General features: G+C 37.7%; 1 protein-coding gene across 8 annotated transcripts; it reads left to right on the top strand.

Moving 5' to 3' along the window:
- Window positions 1–1,747: 1,747 nt before the first annotated feature.
- Window positions 1,748–21,899, top strand: PACRGL (parkin coregulated like). Of its 8 annotated transcripts, none has more exons than XM_032333972.1 (11): window positions 1,815–1,922; window positions 5,623–5,690; window positions 5,813–5,971; window positions 6,104–6,148; window positions 9,199–9,239; window positions 9,472–9,539; window positions 11,331–11,421; window positions 13,755–13,889; window positions 14,323–14,430; window positions 18,392–18,472; window positions 21,110–21,898. In XM_032333972.1, the coding sequence occupies exons 2-11, from the start codon at window positions 5,639–5,641 to the stop codon at window positions 21,164–21,166; spliced, it is 837 nt and encodes a 278-aa protein (XP_032189863.1). In that variant the 5' UTR covers window positions 1,815–1,922; window positions 5,623–5,638; the 3' UTR covers window positions 21,167–21,898. The 8 variants fall into 8 exon arrangements, with proteins under 8 accessions (XP_032189859.1, XP_032189860.1, XP_032189862.1 ...); XM_032333975.1 differs by having other exon boundaries at window positions 1,901–1,922; window positions 5,817–5,971; window positions 21,110–21,899; XM_032333970.1 differs by lacking the exon at window positions 1,815–1,922 and adding an exon at window positions 2,770–2,951 and having other exon boundaries at window positions 21,110–21,899.
- The last annotated feature ends 508 nt before the right edge of the window (window positions 21,900–22,407 follow it).

Raw genomic sequence — 22,407 nt, forward strand, 5'->3', positions numbered from 1 at the left:
ACTAGATGGGCATAGCCAACTGTCGTCTGGTCACGTTCACCTGGATGTCTCACAGGCTTCTCAAATTAGTTCGTCCAAGAAAGTATCCACCATTTACGGCATGATATCCAGACAAAGTCACAATACCAATAAACTTGTTTCTTTATTTTCTAAAATGAAGATAGAAAATTTACAAGAGGCTGATTTAATCATAATTAGGAGAGGCTCAAACAAGTAATTGTGTTGTTTTTTTTTAATCTGAAAAATCCATGAAAAATTTAGGGTCTCATACTAACACCAAGGCATAGCTTGAGATGTCTATAACACAGTGTACTCTACGTAAAATAATGACTGGGTTTCACCTCAACAATTGCACTGGAGAATAGTTACCAAGCTCTTCCTGTGTGCTAGGAGCTTTACTTGTGTTCTTGTCGTACATGAACCTATAATGAGGAAATTAAGTCTTAGAGGGGTTAAATGACTTGTACAAGGTCTCGTAGCTCATAAACATTGGAGTTGGGTTTCCAGACTAAGTGGACTAACTTCAGAACATGTGCATTTCACTTCTCTGCAGTACTGAAAGCAAATTATTCTTACATTCCAGACAAAAGGACTAGAAGGCCGTGAGCTAGGTGTTGCTAAGTCTATCGGTGGAGATGCTAGCGGGGAGGAAGAAGACAAGGAGATATAATAAGGCATGGAGAATCTGGGGAAGAGAGCTCGTAAGGTGAAAATAGCTAACAAATAGGAACTTTTTTTCTTTTTTTAAAATGCTATTTAAGTATGCATTGTAGAAAAGTGATAGTTTCTGTCACATGGTGAAGATAGGTAAATTCAATATGAACTTCAAAATTTTAGACTTGTGTGCAAATTTTACAGAACACTCAGGGAATTAGATATACAAAGACTTCATTCGTTTGTTTCATTTATTCCAAGAGTTATTTCTTGAGTCCCTGCTAGAAGATGGAGAAACGAAAGGAAAAGTCACAGTCATTGCCACGAAGGAACTCAGCCTGTCAGAGCAGCTTCCACAGCAGTAACTCAGGAAGCAAGAACGGAGCTACAAGGACAGGGAGGAACTGCACTGCCTGGACTGCTCAGAGAGTGACAATTGCATAGTTAGCTATTACCTGAAAAACCGTTAAGGCTATGGGATGACAACAGGAGAAGGCTCTAGAAAGGAACACAGTGCGCAGATCTGAAGCGCTTGGGCTTTTTGCTATGACAACCCAAATTGCTTTTGGTGGAAACACAAGGGGACATGCATTTTCTTGCAGCATCAGTTTTATTAAAACGATGTTAAGTCAAAAAAGACACGCACTTTATTAAAATAGGGAGGTATTGTGTAGTTGAACACGATGGCATGTGAATTAGAAAGTTATGACAGGAAATGAAATTCCACAGCTGGGCAGGCAGATGGCTTTGGCTTCCACCCCACAAAACCTTGGGGCTGCATTTCCAGGCCCCGAGGTCTCAGGTTCTAGGGCAGGTGGAGAAAACAGTATTTAAGTGTGTGAGAGAAGCGTTTAAAGAGTTAGGTACACGGACTGGGAAGAAATCGTGGCGCTAGGAACTCGGAGTCTGTGCTCTCCTCTGCTTCCCGGACTTCTCATCAGTCCCTAAAGACCCTCCACTAGGTGCCCTTTTGTCACCACACAACGTCTGGCTAGCTGGAAGCTACCCTTTTCAACTCCCGGCCCTCGTTGCCAGGGCAACCCTCTTCAACTCCGCGCCTTGGCAGCCTCCCAGACGGAAGCTTCGAGGGCGCGGCATGCGTCTGACGTCACTACGTGGCGCCGCCAGATCCGGGGACCGCGCGAAGCCTCACTTTCCCGGAATCCCGGCCGCCGGTGACCGGAGTGGGGAAGTTGGCAGAGGGAGCCGAGCAAAAGTCCCACCCGGCGTGGGGGCTGGTGTGCGGGTCGCCGCGGGAGAGAGGCGCGGTAGGAACAGGTTGTGGGTGCCCCGGGCCAGGGCTGCGGGAATTCCTCGGTGCCGCCTGCGCTGTGACGGCCCTGCCGGCTTTCTCCCTGGCTTGTTGCTAAGGCCGCCAGACTCCGTTGCCAAGGACCTTGGAGCTGCTGAGCCTGAAGGGTGCTGAGCACCCTTCCTTTCCAGAGGTCTGGCTTTGGCGGAGAGTAGCCCTCGTTGGCCTTAATGGAAAACCGGCTGTCTGCCACCACCCCCTCCCCCTATTCCTTAAAAGCAAAACAAAAAAAGCCCCCTTTTTTTGTTGCCCCCCCCATACACGTCGCTTATTTTTTAACTTTGACAACAGCCTGGTCTTGAATTATTCTTAAATATTTGGAAATGTATGGTGTTGGAGGGGAAGAGGGTAGGAAAATGGAAAGCAAATTTTAAGACTCAGTACCGTCCCCTTGGATTTACTTTATAGTAAAAAGGAATTGAAATGGGTGGATACTGGGCTCTGTCGCTGCAGTCTAGAATTTGAAGGAGCTCTAGAGATGGAGCATGGCTTCTTTAGCGGGGTGCCTATTACACTTTGGGAACTTTCTAAACAAAGGATGAGAAAGTAGGAAGAAACTTGGCTTCTGCCCCCTGATAATTTAGCACGCCCTGTAGTGTGGTGGTCTCAGAGCGTGGTGCAGGAAGAAAATGCATATGGGGAAGGAAATAGGGTATGTGACCTATCCAAAAATAATGAAATGAAATTATGCTTTCCTATCATTGACACAGATATCCACAGCCCCTTTCAGATGAGCAGATGGGCTGCAGTACCTAAGGAAACTAAGGGAAAGTAAGGGTTCCACTGTGGATATTATGACATCGTTTAGATGTTTGGGTCACGTGGATTCTAGTGCCTATTTAGAATCTTTGTATTGTTTTGTAAAAGTATGAGCTGTGACTGATAATATTTGTAGCACACAATAGTTCTTACCTTTTCACTTCCTCTCACCATTATTACCTCTTTACACCACCCTTCATGTGTTAATGGAAAAGCACTCAAGAGAGTTAAGTGTAAGATAAATTAAGCAGTTTTCTTCTACAAACAACTCCTGTACCAGTCTTGTCAGTGGTATGCTCCCAGATGGATATATATTTTTAAATACTTTATTTATTTATTTTAGAGTGAGAATGTGAGGGGTGGGGGTATAGAATCTCTATCAGACTCTCTGCTGAGCATGGAGCCAGTCTTGGGGGCTCAATCTCAGGACCTGGAGCAGAAATCAAGAGTTGGATGCTTAACTGAGCGACCTAGGCACCCCTGCCAGATGGATATTATTTTTAATATATTAATATTTTGAGAATACTTAATTTGTAAGGTAAAGGGTGATACTTCTAACAATAAGTGAAAAATATTTGTTTTTTGAAAAGAAGCTCTCTAATAGAGAGTTTTTGAAAGTAGTTATAGAAGTGTTTGCATTGAGTATGTGTGTTTTGATGTTATTGCTGGAAGTTATGTAAGTGTATTACACGTAAAAACTGTCCTGTATGCGTAAAACCTTTGGGAGCTCAGTTTTCTGGCATGTTTTATGAAAGATTTTTAAATGAAGAGTTTCCATGGCTTTTTGAGCTCATTCAAAATATAATGTAGCACCTTCCTACTAGTACCTCTCAGGAACATCTTTTTCACATAAAGGAAGGTAGAAGTTTCTTGTTCCAACAAAAACTTTGTAGGTTTGGTAGGTAGTGTTGGAAAATATACACCATGATTTGATGGGGCCAGCTCTGCTTTCCTTATATTTCTGGGTAGGATCTTTGTACTTCTTTTCAGCTATGACAGTTATTAAAATTTATGATCAAAAGGAATATTAATTTATTAGTTTTCACCAACATTGAAAGTAGTTACTTTAATTACCCCCAGTTACAGAGTCAAAGAAACAGAGACAGATTTATTTATTTCTAGATCATACTATTCTTATCAGGACCTTCTCAAAACAGAAACTTGAGACAATAGTAGATTGTCTCTGAATATTCACTGAAATGCAGTGTTAGGTCAACATATTTAAAGCCTGCCTTACCTTATCTTAAAGTAGTATGAAAAATTCAGTGAGGCATTGATTATCATAATTGTGAAAAATGCCTTGGGAATGAATGTGAAGTAGGATACTGGGAGGTAAGTCATCTGCTAGTAGTAGGATGAGAAAATTAAGTGACTATATTAAATCAAGAAAATTGCATTTTAAAATTGTTCTGTGTATGAAACAGTCCTACATTTAATTTATCCTTCCAAGGCACTTTGAAATGGTCACATCACGTTTGAAATATTTTGGGACTGAATTATGTGGAGTTCCATCTTTGTGAAGATTTCTAATTTGTCAAGTAGATGAAAATCATCTCATGAGGAATCACTGGAAAAAGCATCAGTGTTTATCCTGAAGAAGAGAAAACTAAGGAGTTGAGTCTGTCCCCAAATATTTGAAAAACTGTCATTTGGAAGTGGAGGAAGGCTTCACCTGCGTTACCTTAATGAAGATCCCACAGTGTAGTTAATAACAAAAGCTTAAAGTGGGAAATGCTCTAGGGAAGAATGACTGGAGTGCTATGCAAGTGAGGGAATGGAGTAATCAAGTAGCAATAAGCAGGAAACAGTGCTGGAATCAGAGTGCCAAGGAATCAAGAGTGCCAAGAAACAGAGAAGATCAGGAAAGGTGGTGTACAGCTTGGAATTGGAGCTAGACCTAGAAATACCAGCAAGCAATTGGGTATATGAATTTGGGTGCGTGTGATGGAGAGTTCTTTGGTAGAGATGAAAATTTAGAAGTAATCTGATTAGGCAGGAAATTATCACTGCGAACTAGAGTCCTCCTGTTAGTAGAAAAGAGGAAAGTGAGGAACAGGGAGCAATGAACCATCACTGTCTGGTTAAGCAACTGATATATTACCTTATTTATCCTCAGTAACAGCCTTTATAGGTTTGTATTATTCTCCCCTTTTAATAGGTCTGGAAATCGAGATTTAGGGAGATTAAGTAATCTACCTAAATTCATAAACCTGGTAATTATAATCTGAGCCAATAGCTCCTTCTATCTTATCACACCACATTGATCACATCTGTAGAGTTGAGTGTGGGAAGTGAAGGGAAAGAATAGAGAAAGAAGATCTTAAGTTTTTCATCATGAGGGACCAGAAAATTGGTGATACCTTGAATTAGCAAGGGGTCCATAACTTCAGTGTGATAACCTTAGTTTTGGTTATGTTCAGTTTAAGGAGCTTGTAATGTACCGAGTAGGAGAGTTCGTTTTGTCCCTTGAAAAACAGGACTCGATACACTGATGTTAGCATTTGGAACTTTGGAAATAGAGAGGCCAGAGAAGATAGAGATACTAGGGGATGTGCCAACCACTTTCTCCTTTCAGATATCTAGTCCATTTTTTCTGAATATAGCCAGAAGTTTGCAGTTGAGTTTCTAAAAACATATTTTGACAGTATGAATGGAAAAAAAAGTTTATTCTTATATATCTTATTTTCTTACAGATTGTTTTCCATTTGCTATTATTGATAGTTATTGATGTTCATATAATTTCATATTTTCTCATTAGTCTTTCTGGTATTTTGTTCCATGCCATACCCTTTTTGTATCTCTTTTATTGTATTTTCTACTCTGTTCTGTGTTGGTCTTACGTTCTCAATGAATCCCTCATTCCCCAAATTCTGAAATCAAGTCTCATTCGACTGCAGGAATAAAAGGGAAGCAATGCAGAAATCAGAGTGCCATGGAGTTGTACAGTTGAGAAACAGAAAGGCAGGTACAGAACATTGCTTTTTAAATGAAAAGGTGAATTTTGTTAATAGACATTGTTATACAGATGGATAAGAGGGAGCTTTATCTCTTTCACCTCCTTTTTTGTTGATCTTCCATTTTTTCCAGGTAGCTGTGATCAAAGGACATCATCAAGCATGCAAATAAAACACAGGACTACAGTTCAACAAAGCAACTCCTCATCTTCAACCAGTTCTCCAGAGACTGCAAGAAAAGTTCATCCTCGACCAAGTGATAAACTTAACCCTAAGACCATTAACCCGGTAGGTAAAAAAGACATTCCTGACTCCGCAGATTTTTTCAAAGTAATAGACATTTAGCAAACTGTTGAACCATTCTGAATGCTGTCCCAAGTTCCTTTTGTTTGTAATTTTTTTTTTTTTTTTGCTTACATTTAAGCTAGTGACAAAAGGCATACGGTAATCATGATCCAGAATGGAAATGATGCGAGTATGGAAGTGAGAAGTGTAGAGAATAACTAGTTATGGTATATACTGTCATATTCATGGATGAGTGTACTAGAGTATAAAGTAAATTGCACATCAGCTTTATTTTTATTTAATTTAGTTCTTTTACTTCCTAACATCGATGAATAAACTTGTATTCAGATGACATAGGATGAATTACCTGCTTCAAGTTGCATAAACATCTCTGACCATTTTGCTATGATCTATAAATTAGCTCCCCCAGAAATCCCAACTATACTATTAGCCTCCTTTGCCTTCTGACAGCAATTTAATCAGGTTTAAGAAACATGAGATTTATGCCCATGAAGGTGAATAATTATAAGCGTGTGCATCAGTGAATTATCCAAAAAGTGAGCACACCTGTGCTGCAAAACCAGGTGGTGTCTGCCCAGCCTTGCATAGGGTAAGATGATCATGGCTTCAGCCTTCAGAAGGGATTATGAGAGTGGCTGAGACACTGACTTAGATGGCAGGTGAAATACAGCAAGGATACAATGAATTGGCTAAGGGCAGAAGATTTCTGACTTTACAAATGAAAAGTAGTATAAGCATGTGTGTTTCCTTCTTTCTGTAATTTGCACAGTATCAAGTTGAATTCCTGAAGAATGCCCTGCTCTCTTCTTGTTCTTGCTTCTTTTTCCTGTTTTTAGTTGAGAGAATTAATGGTGACACTTGAATCTTCTTCCTCTCTTTAAGGAAGGACTTTTTAAAGTGGTAATATAAGTAGCCCTAATTTTAAAACTTATTAAACATGAAGGAAAATTTTGAGAAATAATGGTTTGACCTGAGAAGACAGTATATTATACAAGACAATGTCTAAGATCTGTACAAGTTACCAATCCAAAGTAAATCAGAAGTCAGGATAGGGTTCACCACTGGGGAAAAAAGGTAGTTAGGGATTGGGAAGAGGCACTGAGGAGGTTTCTAAGGTGCTGGTAACATTCAGGTATTCCACACCTGAGTGTTATTACACCATTGTTTTGGAGAAGTCACTGGTCTGCATACCTATAATTTATGCACATAAATGTAAGTTTTGAGTATTTCACTTGAATCAAAAGTTTAAAAAAATTTTTTAACTGAGGATAGTGGGGTGTATTTAATAAGGTTGATTATTTTAGAGTTGAAATATGGTCTGTAGTGATACGGTTAAAAATTGAAGGGACGGGGCACCTGGGTGGCTCAGTCAGTTAAGCGTCTGCGTCTGCCTTCGGCTCAGGTCATGATCCCAGAGTCCTGGGATCAAGCCCCATATGGGCTTTCTGCTCAGTGGGGAGCCTGCTTCTCCCTCTCCAGTCCCCCTGTGCTTGTGTTCCCTCTCTTGCTATCTCTGTGTCATAAATAAATAAAAATCTTAAAAAAAAAAAATGAAGGGACAACAGTTTTTTTGTGTGTGTGGTAATGGAATTTTGGTAAAATTGGGTAAAAATTGACAAAACGAAGCCATTGGTAAAAAAAAAAAAAATTGATAATGTGGGACCTGGAGGATGAAAATATGATTATATCTAAAATGAGTTAAAAAGAAAAAGAAAGGAATTGCTTAGAATTTCAATCAGAAATTTTGTCTTGGTGGATGTTTTGGAAATTTAGGGATTATTTATATGACTTACAGGTTCAAAAAGTAAGATCATTTGCTAATAGTTGCTCTGACTAAAAAAAGTATCTATAGCCCTAAGTTGTCTTAACTTTTCCCTCAGTAGAAGAATATTTTTTCAGCTTTCCCTATCTAATATGATTACTTGAAAACAGTTTTTTTTTTTTTTTTAAGATTGTATTTATTTATTTGACAGAGATCACAAGTAGGCAGAGAAGCAGGCAGGGTGGGTGGGGGAAAGCAGGCTCCCCACTAAGCAGAGAGCCTGATGTGGGGCTTGAACCCAGGACCCCAGGACCATGACCTGAGCCGAAACAGAGGCTTTAACCCACTAAGCCACCCAGGCGCCCCCAAAACAGTTTTTAAAACATATTTTTCTTAGTAGGAATTTTAGTTAGATGAATGAAATATTAGAATTTCTTTGAATTATGCAGAATGTGGATTGAAGTTTATAAATGAATCTCTTATTATAATATTATATGCTAATGAAATTTTCATCTGTGTGTTTTAACTTCAAACGTGCTTTTCCAGAGGAAAAAGAGTTAATTCTAAACTTATGCCCTTAAATGTATTTTTTAATTACTGCATTTATTTTTAAAGATTTTTTAGCTAGTTACATCTTTAAAATAGATTAGTAAGTTTGTACTTTGTAATTTAGACAACTGTATTTCATTTGATTATGTTCAAGTACCATGTGAATTTACTTTTTGTGCCTAAATTATTTGTGTCTCTGATCGACTATGTTGAAATTATGTATGCTGTGATTATTCAGTTGTTGTGATCAGTCGCTTCTTACATGGTCTTTGGGAATACAGACTTAATGTATTCTTAAGGTAATACATAGACAAATGCAAAGTTGTGAAGTTCTGTATCTAAGCAGACACATCCAGGCATATGTTTGTGAGAGCCTTGTTCTATCTTCAGCTCTATCACCCCTTTCCATCCTAAGCCTTTCTCTTTTAGAGAAGCGTAAAATGAGTTTGGAGAAATTACAGGTTCCCTGACTGTCCAGACATCCACATTTGCCTGGAGGACAAGTAGGAGATGTATTGGAGGCTGAAAACAAATCTGCTTTCTCTATACTTACCTCTCCTTCTCCATGGACCCCTCACCTTGAAAGAACACAGTGGCAGATAGTAGAAAAATGTATTACCTTTACTATATTTATTTGTGGTGTTCATTCTTTTTTTTTTTTTTTAAGATTTTATTTATTTATCAGAGGGAGAGAGGGGGAGAGAGCAAGCACAGGCAGACAGAATGGCAGGCAGAGGCAGAGGGAGAAGCAGACTCCCTGCTGAGCAAGGAGCCCGATGTGGGACTCGATCCCAGGACACAGGGATCATGACCTGAGCCGAAGGCAGCTGCTTAACCAACTGAGCCACCCAGGCGTCCCGTGATGTTCATTCTTAATAGTATTTATCTGTATTATATTTATTATACATGTAATTCCAGCTTCCTTCAAGCCTTCCAAAACAAGTTAGGGGTATAAATGAAGTAAAGAACGTGTGTTTGGGATTCCTGTACTGAGGGGTTGATAATTTTCCTCAGTTTTGTTGCTGAGCAGGTTGATGCACTTGGTACCAGTGTCATGGGTTGAAAGCCAGGATGTCCACTCGCCCCTGACCTCAATAGGATTAAAGCTGATTAGGTACCTTCACAAAGTGGAGGTGATAATATGTTTATCATATTCTTTTCATTTTTTATTTCAGTTTGGTGAACAATCACGAGCTCCTTCTGCATTTGCAGCCATTTACTCTAAGGGAGGGATTCCTTGCAGGTAAAATCAATACAGGTTATAACTGACCGTATTATTCAAAATAATTGAGTAAAATCGATAACAGTGTTTAGTTTAAATGTATTGAAATCTTTATTTACTAGGGAGGTTGAAATAGGTACTTTATTCAGGCTTTGGTTGTTGAACTGGTATAGATCGTGGGATATTGTTGAAGAAGATCATTTTAATTCCAAAATAGAATTACCAATAGATCTATAATTTAAGAAATTGAATGAACCAGTTTCTGAAATAATATAAGCCTTCATAGGCTTGGGCAAGTTGCAAATAAATAGCCTATTTTATTTGTAAACTGAAAATTGACAATTGAACAAAACTGTTTCATTATTTTTTGAAATGATATTTCAAAAATTTTAAAAATTACTGAAATTATGTTTTTTAATGAGTACATACAGGTATTTTTTCTCAGTTTTGATACTTGCTACCTTTCGGGGTAGACATCAGAACTGTTCTAAAGAAAACAATATAATTACTAATAGAGTGATACCATTTTTTAAGATTTCACTATCAAGAAACATTTATTTCTTCTAAGTATATCCAGTTTTAGCCTGTCCTAGATGATGGAAAATATTATTTTCATTGCAAAAAGAGTAATCACAACATTCTTTCTGTAGTCTAAAATTCAAGAAATACAGTTTTTCGTCGTATCTTCAGATTTGGACGCATAAGCTCACATTCTTCATTTTATTGTTAGTATTTTTTTATTTACATTCTGAGTTGAGACTGTATTTTAAGGTTCTTATACCTCCCTTTCTCACTCCACACAATTATGGTTGCTAAAATAGTAAAAATGTTACCAAGGTCTCTTGATATGAAGAAATAAGGCTAAAGAAGGTGTCAAGAAGTTGAGAACAACAAAAGGGAAACATTTGAAGGTGATGTGTAAGTTCACTGTCATAATTATGATAGCTCATTGATGTATTCACACATCAAAACATATAAAATTTTATACTTTATAACCATGTGCAGTTTTTTGAATGTTTTTTTTTTTTTTTTAAGATTTTATTTATTTGAGAGAGAGAGTGAGCACAACCGGGGGAAGCAGAGGCAGAGGGATAAGCAGCCTCCCCATTAAGCAAGCAGGGAACCTAACAAGGGGCTCGATCCTAGGATCCCAAGATCATGACTGAGCCAAAGGCAGGCACTTAACCAACTGAGCCACAGAGGCCCCCTGTTGAATGTTGGTTATGTCTCAGTAAATGTTGTTTAAAACAAAATAAAACAAAACAAAACAGCAGTGACTAATTGAAGGGGCTACCACTTTTTAACCTGGTGTGGGCTACTTAACCTCCTGCCCTCAGTTTTCTTCCATTTAGCAGGGCTAAAATCTGCCTTGTCTACACAGATCATTAGGATTAAGTGATCCATATCTGAAAAATATTGTTCCATATAAAACAAGTTATTGTTTCTCATTCTCATTGTTTGCACATCTGTAGGTTATCTGTTTTAATTATGACTGAAACATGTCAAGTGTAGCATTTGTATTAAGACTCACAGACAGCAGCATGCTTGAGTTCTGAAGCTGTAGGCTTAACAAATGTGGAGTTTAGTTTTGCCATCAAATGATTTTACCAGAAGAGATTGGAGTTTGTGGGATTATAGACATTGTTGCATAAGATATCTTTGTAACACCATTTCAAGCTATGGTATCCCTACATGTTGTGGAATAGTTCTAGTATGGTTATGTTATAGAAAGGGTAGGAATATGTTAGATAATTACTGTTTAGGATATAATTACGTTGCCCATGTTATGTTCACTGATGTTTGTTATTTTAGATTGGTCCATGGTTCAGTGAAACACAGATTACAGTGGGAATGTCCTCCTGAAAATCTTCCATTTGATCCTCTTCTTATTACTTTAGCTGAGGTAAATGTATATTCCATTTCTCCTGAATGTTTATGGAAAAAAAAACTTTAAAAATCATATTAAGTATTATTTTGTAATGCATCAGTAAATCTTATTCTTTGCTCTGGAAACAAGAGTCAAGCGATAGTCATTAAAATACCACACTCCCTTAGGAATTAATTATGATCAATATATGTTTATTAGAAACTGATTAATCAGGTTTATAAACAACTTAATCTACACAGGATTTTATAGATAAGTGGATGAAATATTCATACTTAATTCCAAAAATAAAAGTACTTAAAGTCATAGGGAATTAGTTATTTCAGTAGAACATCAACAATTTAATCTAAACTGCATCAGATAACGAGTGATCTGTATCTACACAACCAGTCATGTTTAATGTGAGCATATGTTTCATAGGGAACTGATATTAACTACTTAAACGTCCTTTTGGAGAGAAGTCTCTGAGCTTTTGTCTACCTGTACATTTTAAGTACAATATCACGGAGATCATTTTTTAATAGAGGATTTTAGGAAAACTTCTGATCAATTCCTTTATATTATTTAACATTTTATATCAGGAAAAAGTTGGCAGAGTATTAGCTTGAGGTGAATTAGTGATCTCTTCTGTAAAATTTATTCCTTTTGTTAGAGTCACAAGTTGAGAAATGAATTAATCTGTTGTCTTGTATTTAAGTTATAGATACTGGTCTTTTTTAAGAGTTAAGGATCATTTTTGTTGTCTTTTTTTTTTTAATTTATTGCAGAATTATTTTGGTATGATAGTGGTATATTTTTATAGGTAGCCTATTTTGAAATTAAGTTTTGATCAAAGTCTTTTAAACTTGGTATTAAAAACTTAAAATGTGGGGCACCTGGCTGGCGCAGTGGGTTAAAGCCTGCTTGGCGGGGAGCCTGCTTCCCCCTCTCTCTCTGCCTGCCTCTCTGCCTACTTTTGATCTCTGTCAAATAAATAAATAAAATCTTTAAAAAATTAAAAAAAATAAAAACCTAAAATCTATCAGTGTTTCATTTGTGTTTTTAAGAATTTTAAACTTTTTGTATATGGTAACAAACCATTCTTTAGATGAATCAGTACTATAGTAACACCTTTGAAAATGTGCTCCAGCTAATCATAACGGAATGGGAATACTTTAATTTGGAGAGTCCCTACAGGGAGTCTGTGTTTAATGGAGATCACATAAAGTCAGTCCTTTAAATACTTATTTTCCAAACACCATTGCCTTTATTTCTGTGTTGGGTAGATTGTTAGCCTTCGCCTCTACTCCCTTAATAATGGGGAAGTACTGACAGGACCACCACTATGGAAATCCACTTCACCTCTTGACCTGATTCCTCATCTCTAAAATGAATGGGATCGGGGCACTCTTAAGAGGCTAGAACCTGTGGTGCAAAGTGGTGCTGGTGTGCTTGGCTTGCACAGCTTTCAAAAGCATCCAGGAAAGGAAATGTTTGATCACTGTTTGGAAGCAGGTAGTTTGGTCTACAGGGCAAACTGATTGAAAATTGCTATTTTTAGGCATGACTTTGCAGCTAGTTATATTTATTCACAGACAATAAGAAGTCCAACTGAGGGAGTATTACTATTGCTTTTTTTGTTTGATGTTTTTACAGAAAGCCAGATGGCCCTTCTATCTTGACTCAGAGTGATGGGTTAAATCATGAAAGAGTACTATCTAGTAGTTGCTGATGCATTTAGGGTGAAAGAGATTATACAGGTTTTTTTTTCATATTTTTATTTCACATCCTAAAGTAAAAAAATGACATTTATATCTTACATTGGTTTTTGAACCTAGGAAATGATGTTTTAAAAATACCTTAATGTAAAATATTTAAATATGAAGGGAACAATATTTTAGAAACTCATTAAACAAGTTGTAAAGTCACTGTAAAGGTAGGAGATCCAATAATTATGTCCCTAAAGTGATAGTTATAAACCAGCATTTTAGATGCTTTTAGGCAGTATTTGGGAGTATATACAAAATGTTTTTTAGTATCTTAGTGTGTCTTAGGGTGTCCTTTTCTTTTTTTCTTTTATTTACCTTTCTTTCCCTCCTTCTGTTCTCTTTCTTATTTCCTTTATTTTTCCTTTGCTTTTCCTTCCCTTTTTCCTGTTCCTTTGATTTTTAAAATGTTTTTCTTCCTTGCTGTGGGTAGAAATTCTTCCTGTCTCATGTATGTCCATTGTTCCACAATTTCTGAGTGTAATTGAAATTGTAATTATTGAAATTATAAATCATGATTAGGAAAACCATAATAAAACTTTATTTTCATTTAGACTAGTGAGGATTCAATTTTGTGTCTTGTTTGTTTCTGTTTGTCTTTGACAGGGTTTGAGGGAGACTAAACATCCGTACACCTTTGTGTCGAAGGAGGGTTTTAGAGAATTGCTGTTGGTCCAAGGAGCTCTTGAGAAAGCTGTACCTTTGCTTCCAAGACTGATTCCTGTGCTAAAGGCAGCTCTGGTATCTTCTATTCATTTGGACTTCCTGTGGTACATTTAGACTACTTTATGTCTTTTTTCTTTTAAATTGTATTTATATTGGTCCTTTACCTGTGATTTTGATGCATGTGCAAAATTAGGCCACACTTGTTCAGGGACAAATATTTACTTATTTGAAGACACCTTTAGAGGGTATATGAAAGATAGAAGAGTACATTTGGAGTAATTGGGAAAGTAATAAAACTCATATCAGTCTTGCTGCATGCTGCGATAAGGTTCAGTTAGTGTTTCAGTCAAGCTGGAAATTTATTTTTTTGTTTCTAGATGGTACAGCATTAAAGGTTGGTTATCTTCTGCTTTTGAATGTTCAATCTTACTTTTTTCTGGTTTGACCTTTCTTTTTCTCTAACTTTTCTTTTCTCCTCTTCCCTCTCCTGTCCCAACTAACCCCACAGGTCCACATGGATGATGAAGTGTTTGCAAGAGGACTGAACGCTCTCGTGCAGCTGAGTATAGTCGTTGGTCCTTCTCTAAATGACCATCTGAAACATCTGCTTACAAGTGTAAGTATTGAAAAGATGAGAGAGTGGTTGTGAATGGTGTATCATGCCCTGTCTGTATCTTGTCATGATTCAGTGGCTTCAGATTAATCATTAACTGATTCAGAAATCTTAAAAAAAAATCCATCATTCTTTAAAAAAAATATAGATCAGACCTAGTAGTTCATAAAATATTATACAAATGTACAGTATTCTCTTTAATTTTTTTTAATGGAAAGCACTTACATGAGCAGAACTTAGGGTTATAAGAATAAGCAAGCAGAAGTTGAATGGACAAAAATTAAAGGACAGTACAATGATATTATGCCCATGTTGATTAGTCATGAATTATAAGGACGCCTCCTGTAGGGGTATATACCTTTGATTGTGCATTGCCACAGCCATGTTTTTCATCTTTGTTTTTCCCTGTAAGTTTTTTAGTGAGTCTGTAAATAGTATTCAGGATGAGACTTTTTTTCCTCTTAAGTGTAGTTTAATCCTGAGGACAAGTATTCACTTGGATACTGGACAGTTTAGCAAGTCCCCAAGACAACACATAGGTTGCTAGAAGGACTCATGAGACTCAGAAAAGCTGTTATTTAGTCTTTCAGTTTATTACAGTTAATAATATACAGAAAGAATACCAGTTAAAATCAATGAAGGAAGGAGGTGCATAGAGCAGAGCCCAGGAAGGACCAAGTGTGGAGCATCCACTTGTCCTTCCTCCCAACAGAGTTGTGTGGACAGTGCTGGTCTTTTCCAGCAAGGATATGTGGCAACACACAGGAGTATTGCCATCCTGAGAAACTCACCTCAGTGTGGCGTCCAGGCATGCATGTTCATGTTAGGGGCCTACCGTGCCAACATGACTGGCTGTTTGCATGGCTGACCTTAGTCTCCAGCCTCTCCAGAAGTTGAGTTGAGTTGTGGCCCAAGGCCCCCCGGGAAAAAAGGATACTCTTACCTGGCAGGTCATACCAAGGGCTTAGGGTTTCCATCTAGGAGCCAGGGAGAAGAACCAGTCCTTTCTTTAGGCAGAGTTAATCCTTTACTGCACACACTGATAAACCATTGAAAGTCCTTGCTGGAATAACCCACAGCCAGAATTTCTGTGTTCATCTTTCTGTAGTTCAGAGTTGAAGCATGTATTTTGATCATAGTTCCACTATTTTTTTCCCCGGACCCATTTATCTGAGAGATCCCAGAACTTTAACTTCTTATTCTACAGAGACTAATACACTCCAGGAACATTTGACCAAGCCTGTCGAAAGTAGGGATGATAGTGAATCTATCAGGACTGCTGTGCTGAGGCTAGGAATGGTGGGAGATGAATTCCCACCAGCACCAGGTGCTTGATAGGGAGAAGACACATGGGAATGGACTCTGAAACTTTAGTTGTGGGAAGCCTTGGGAACGAAGGAAGAAAATCCTGGCAGGTTTTTGCTTATAATGTTTAGATCAGCAGGTTGTCCCTGAATAAACACAGGAATTTCACCCTAACAAATAAAATGGCTCATTTTAGATTGATTGCTCCAGTCAGACAAGCAATATTTTAACAAATCTGTTGCTCTCTGGCCTCCCATTTTGTGCCAATTATTATGCTATAGGCACTTAGACTATAATGCTGAACAAAAAACGATATGCTCTCTGCCCTTGTGGAGATTGGTTTCTGTTTTTTTTGGAGAAATAAGTAGCAAGGACATCCACTGAAAAAGTTGGAATGAGGTGAAGGGAATGTGATATACAAGAAAAGGAATCACATGGATCCTTTCCTGCACTTGAAGTTGAGCAAGGCCCAGAACCTTCACTTCCTAAATATTCCTAAATAGCCTCCCAATCCCACCCATCAGGGCAGAAAGAAAAAGGCCAGATTAACAACTAAACTATGTAAGTTTCTTTATTTGTTTTAATTTTTCTGGGCCAGTAGCATTAATGTTTGGTCACTCACATTCTTCAGAGCCCTGCTTTTTCTTATACTGGACTGACTTAAGGGGGCCTTTCACCTTCTGGAGTGTCAGCACTCTGGGAAGGTCTGGTTAACACACAGACGTTCACATGCCTGTGGTATTCCATAGCCGAAATAGGCCATGTGGGTTTAAGTCTTGGTCTGTTAGTGCACACCACTAAGAGACAGGCACCCCTGACAATCCATTGAGGTGCTTTGGTGCTCCTTCCTTACCTCACTTAACTCCTGTTAGCCAGAAAGACTCCATTTTGATTTACATATATTTTTGTTTATAGACCTCTGCATTAGATGTTATTTGAAGGGGTTCCTTGACTAGAAAAAGAATTTCAAAACCAGTTACTTAGCCCATATACAACTCATTTTATTCATAGGCAAAATAAGTCACATCATTTCTTAGCTTCAGTTCAGACCTCCACTGACCCTGGTGGAAAGAGGAAATAAATCTTGATAAAAATGCAGAACCAAGGCCTTTGCTCAGAGATCCTGGTTAAGTAATGATGGTGTAGGACCCTAGAATTCTAGTACTTTTTGAGTAAGGATATCAGATGATTCTGGAGGTAGTGCTTCATGGATCTGCCCATAAGCCACTGCTCCTGGGTAGTGGGGTCTGCAGAAAGCAAACCAAAGATCTGATTTTGCAAGGGGTACTTTTTCTTTTTCTTTTTCTTTTCCTTTTCTCTTCTTTTCTTTTCTTTTCTTTTTTTAATCCATGCTGGGCATGGAGCCCAGTGAGGGGCTTCAACTCGTGACCCTGAGATCAAGACCTGAGGTGAGATCAAGAGTTGGAAGCCCAATTGACCGAGCCCGTGAGGTACCCCAAGAGGCACTTTTTCTTGTCCATCCCTAGGGCTATCTGTCCTCTCATTTAGAGTTGCTTTTCTCACATTTTTATCTTTTTTTTTTTAAAGATTTTATTTATTTATTTGACAGACAGAAATCACAAGTAGGCAGAGAAGCAGGCGGGGGGTGGGGAGCAGACTCCCTGCTGAGCAGAGAGCCTCATGTGGGGCTGGATCCCAGGACCCTGGGATCATGACCTGAGCCGAACAGAGGCTTTAACCCACTGAGCCACCCAGGCGCCCCTCACATTTTTATCTTTTGGGGAATATTCTGACCCTTCCTCATCTTTATTGACCTGACTCAAGAAGGGCTTCTAACTCAGTGCTCAGTGATGGGAAGCAATCTTGGGTTTCTTCCATCCATGTGAAGAGGAACAACCAGAAACCAAGTCTAGGGCAGGCCCTTACAAGTATTTGATCACTGACTAATTCTTGCATGGGCTTCATTTGTATTCCCAGAAAGTGCAGCCATGATCAAGTCTTGCTCTAGGCTGAAATGTTTAGGTCTTTGGGTGAGTAGGGTAATTGAGACATTTGGTGGGAGAACACTATTATAAGTTGTACCTGATGATCTGAATTGCTGTTTTTTCCTCTTTGTTCGTATGATACTATCCTCCCTCACCTTGTGCTCTCCCTTTTCAGTCAGACTTCCACCTTTCTATCTAAAGCCCATTCAAGCCATGCCTAGGGACAGGTGGTCTTGTGGTTTGTAGTCTGAGTGTCCTAACTATAACTGTTAGAGGGTCATTCATGTGAATGCTCTCTCCTTTTTGTCTCTCCCCTTTCTTACACTGTAGGAAACGTGTTTTAAGAGGTTTAGCTTTCCATCATGGTTCTCCAAATGCTCTTGCAAAATACAAAATGGAAAAGTATGCAGTTTCATAGAAAACTTACACTGGATACCATACTGTACCAGATTTTATAGGATTCACATGATTTGAAATAATATGAATTCTCTTAACAAATGTAATGGGTCTATTATGTATAAATTTCAATGAGATATTTTCTGAAAGAAGCCTTGGAGTCTAAAACAAATGAAATGGTATTTGGGTGCTTCTATACAGTAAGGTCTCAGTGGTTTTATTTCTAGTTAGCATACTCTTTAGTGAAGTTTACTTAAGCCTGTGGTGAATATTGTTGATTTTCAAATCGTTTCATTCTCCCAATCTTACTTTAAAAGCTTTCCAAGAGACTGAGGAATAAGAAATTCAAAGAGCCAATCACCAGTGCATTACAGAAGCTAGAACAGCATGGTGGAAATGTAAGTAAAACATTATTCCTTAAGTCATATATATATATATATATATACATATATATGCACACACATATATATATGTATATATATATATATATATTTACTTTTACACTACAAAATTGGCTATATATAATGTATTATTTCAGCCATAAGTAATCATGTGGAGTTCATAGTATTTTCATATGAGAGCTCAGAGTTTCTGTCTGAGCATTTTCATATGAGAGCTCAGAGTTTCTGTTTGAACATTGGGACACAGACCAGACTGTGTAAATGCTGGGCCTATACACTTTGTCTGTGCTTATATGGCACTCCATGTGGTGCAGATTTGCAGGTTTTTTTTATTTTGGATGTTTTTACTTAGACCATAGGAAAGTTCAGAGAAGAAACAGATTAATGTAGAGAGCTCATTGAAGAATGTACTTTTTTTTCTTTCATTTGCCATCTTTTCTGTCTAAAAAGTTGACAGTTTTCCCATCCAAGGATTGAAATGCGATCCCCAAATGGCTGCAATACCATGTCTAGAAGTGCACCTGTTCTGGAACATGCGTGTGCACATGCATACACATGCAAGAATGACTCCTGAGTATTCTGACTTGCAGGAATGTGCAAGAGTGGGAGGAAGGGAATCTCATTATTTTCTGTGTGGTGTCAAATAAGTAGGTTAATTGAATTTTCATCATAAAGAAGTGTTCACATCATGTAGTCTTGGAAGTATTTCTGTAAAGCAGTGATCCCACCTTGTTTTGGAGATTACATTTAATCAGATCTGAATGATAACGTTGCATGTGATTATTTTAGCATTGTAGAATTTAGTTTCATTGGAGGTACTTTCTAAAGGAATTATAAAGAAAATTTGTGTGACCATATACAGTTTTAAAATGGCAGAAGTGTTTGTTTAAGCTTTGTGCAAATTACCTAATTTGACCAATTCCAGTGACTTAAAATTGGTTATATTCTTCTCATGAGAAAGGCTTAGAAAAAAGTTTAGGAGGAGGAAGTAAGTCCCTAGATTTCTTTGTTGTGTGTGGAGGATTAGCATTCAGACACCTTGTTGAGATGTACAAAACCATCTCCTAGCCCATCCAGTGTCTCTCAGCAAAAAGGACATTCTTTTTGCTTGCAAATGCACTTCTGAGAATTGGAAAGCAAAATAATTTGTCATTTCCTCCCCTGTGAAATGCAAGTAAACAGATGCTAAATTTTGATGGCACAGCTTTCAATCTGAAACTCTCCCTAGGTGGTTTTAACACTTTTTGTGGAATGGGGCAAAAGGAAAGGGACTGGCCCAGTGTGTTAGATTTCAAGGGTGAATGCGGAGGAGGGAATAGTTTTCAAGTAAATAAACTTGAAAGGGGAATACAGAGGGATGTAGATGACCAGCCCAGGGCCACAGAGGTAGCTAACAAGGAGTTCCTGTTACTGCCACTTATTCTCATTAGTTTGGAATCCTGCTAATACAGAATTTTTAAAAATGATGACATTAAGTATTGTGTATTCCTTTAGACTGTTTCTCATTTGTGTAAAGTCTTACATGATATTTTAATTAATAATTATATTTGATCAGAGATTTCTGTTGGGATACCATTAATATAATAATTGATCACACTTTCTGGTGGCCTAATGACCATCATGCTTGCTTTTGGTACTTTATAATCCTTCATGAAATTAATAAATGCTGTTCTTTCCCTACTAAAACCTTAAAATGTCTATATATCTCTCTTTTTCTTTAAATAGTAGAGATGAGTCTTTAAAAGAGTCTTCTCAGTATTGCAGTTTCTCATTTCTTGGGGCTTGTGTGTCCCCCAGTGATGGAAACAGTCAACTTCTGGGGAGACAGGAAAGTCTGCTCCAGGCACATTCTCATTTTCTTACAACTGATCAGTTTGCTACCTGCCTTAAGTAGCACTCATTTCACTTACCTTGATTTAATTTTCGTCCTAAATTATAGGCACTATACTTCTACACACCACAATCTTGATTGAGCATGTGGGAAGTTACTACATGTCGGGGCCTCAGTTGGGTCTTATTTATTTATTTATTTATTTATTTACAGATTTTATTTCTTTATTTGAGAGAAAGAGAATGAGTGGTGGCGAGGGGCAGAGGGAGAGGGACAAGCAGGCTCTGCACTGAGCAGGAAGCCCCACGATGGCTTGACCCCAGGAGCCTGAGATCATGACTTGAGCCGAAGGCAGAGGCTTAACTGACTGTACCACCCAGGCAGGCGACCCTCAGTTGAGTACTTTTTGGACATTAAACTCACTGAATCCTCACTGATGCTCTCAGGGGTAAATTTTGTTATTTCCCTTTAAAGATCTAGAAACTGAGTCTCAGAAATAAATAACCGCAGATTTAATAGTGAAGTGACTGGCAGAAGCTGGATTCAAATACTGGTGGTATGGTTCCTAACTACTTCCTTAGTTCAGTAAGTTCAGTACTTTTTTTTTTTTTTTTTAAATGGTAGGAGACAACCTATATTTTACTCAACTGAGAAAAAAGTTCACTTCTCATTCCATCATTCTGTTCCCATTCCATTTTGTTTGTTTTGAGTTTTGGATACTCTTAAGCATGCTCCTATAGATGGAATACCTATTGGGAGAACCCTTTGTGATACTAATGAAGCTGTTTTTTTTCTGTTGACAGGGAAGCCTTATCATCATCAAATCTAAAATTCCAACATACTGCTCCATATGCTGTTGAAGAAGGGAGCCCACAGAAATATTATTACTCCCTGGTGACAGGTGTTAAGTGGTGACCATAGGTACCTTTGGAACCTTTTCAGATTTACTTCCGTTTATTCTTCTGTCAGTCACAGCCACCGTTCATTATTTACTACATTAAGATGAGTATACAGTACCACTGAATCATAGTAAAAGTTATTCATCAACAACAAAAGTAGTATGGTCAATGATGGAAAACTATTAAAAACAGTTCTATAATAGTACAATTTTGTGGGGTTGGTTTTTCATATTTTACAGTTTGGTATGAACAACCATTATTGGGTTTATAGCAGATGTGTTTGTATTTATTTTCTAGTGCCTTTTTTTTATAATAGCCCTTTTCACAATCAGTTTGTAGCTGTGTACTTATTTTTAGACGTTTTGTCATTTCTTGGGTTTTATACTTATCAATGCTATAGAAATTTAAAGTAGTGGACAAACATTTGTGAATTCACTGTTAATTATTGTCTGTAAATATGTATTTTATGGTGTAGGATACTTGGAAAAATTTCATTCCAGAGTATTCTAGTTTAAGACATTTTTTTAAATGTGTAAATTCTCTTGTAAGTATGTTATTTATTACACCTCTTTAAAACTATCTAAACTTTAGGAGTTGTTTATATTTAAGTAAATGTTATTTTTGTATCCCATAGTCTGAAAATACTGGAGATACTCATTTCTTGAAGATACTCAGAAATTAAAATCTTAAAACTCTTAAATGTACCCAGTGATTTTGTTGTGTTTGCTTAAGTTTAACAATTTATTTAATTGGAAAGTCTTTCAAGACCTACTTGATAGGCATAGTTCTCAGTGATGACATTGTAGGAGCTGACCCTGGATCATTCTACAAGAGAAAGGAATAAGAGTGAGAAAGAGAAAACAGAAATAAGACTCTCCATCCTAAGGGAAAGAAGGGAGGCCATAGGGACATGAGTAGCCACACCAGATCCAAAGCAGACTTACTTTTGGAGGGATGGAGATTAGGGTTACTCTTTTATTTGGGGGAGCAGCCATATTATATCTCAGCACCGCTGAAGAACACCTTGCTCCATCCCTCAAATACGTGGAGTGACCTCTTTGCAATTCTCATTGCAGATACAGTCTCACAGCTGGAATTTAAAAGAGTACAAATAATTTCTGAAGAGTCCTAATTGCAGAAATGCCTGTTTATCCCTCAGAGATCTTGTCCTTCCTGGTCCTCCTGTCTGGGATATTCTCTTC

This window comes from Mustela erminea, chromosome 2 (genome assembly GCF_009829155.1).
Source record: "Mustela erminea isolate mMusErm1 chromosome 2, mMusErm1.Pri, whole genome shotgun sequence".
NCBI lineage: Eukaryota > Metazoa > Chordata > Mammalia > Carnivora > Mustelidae > Mustela > Mustela erminea.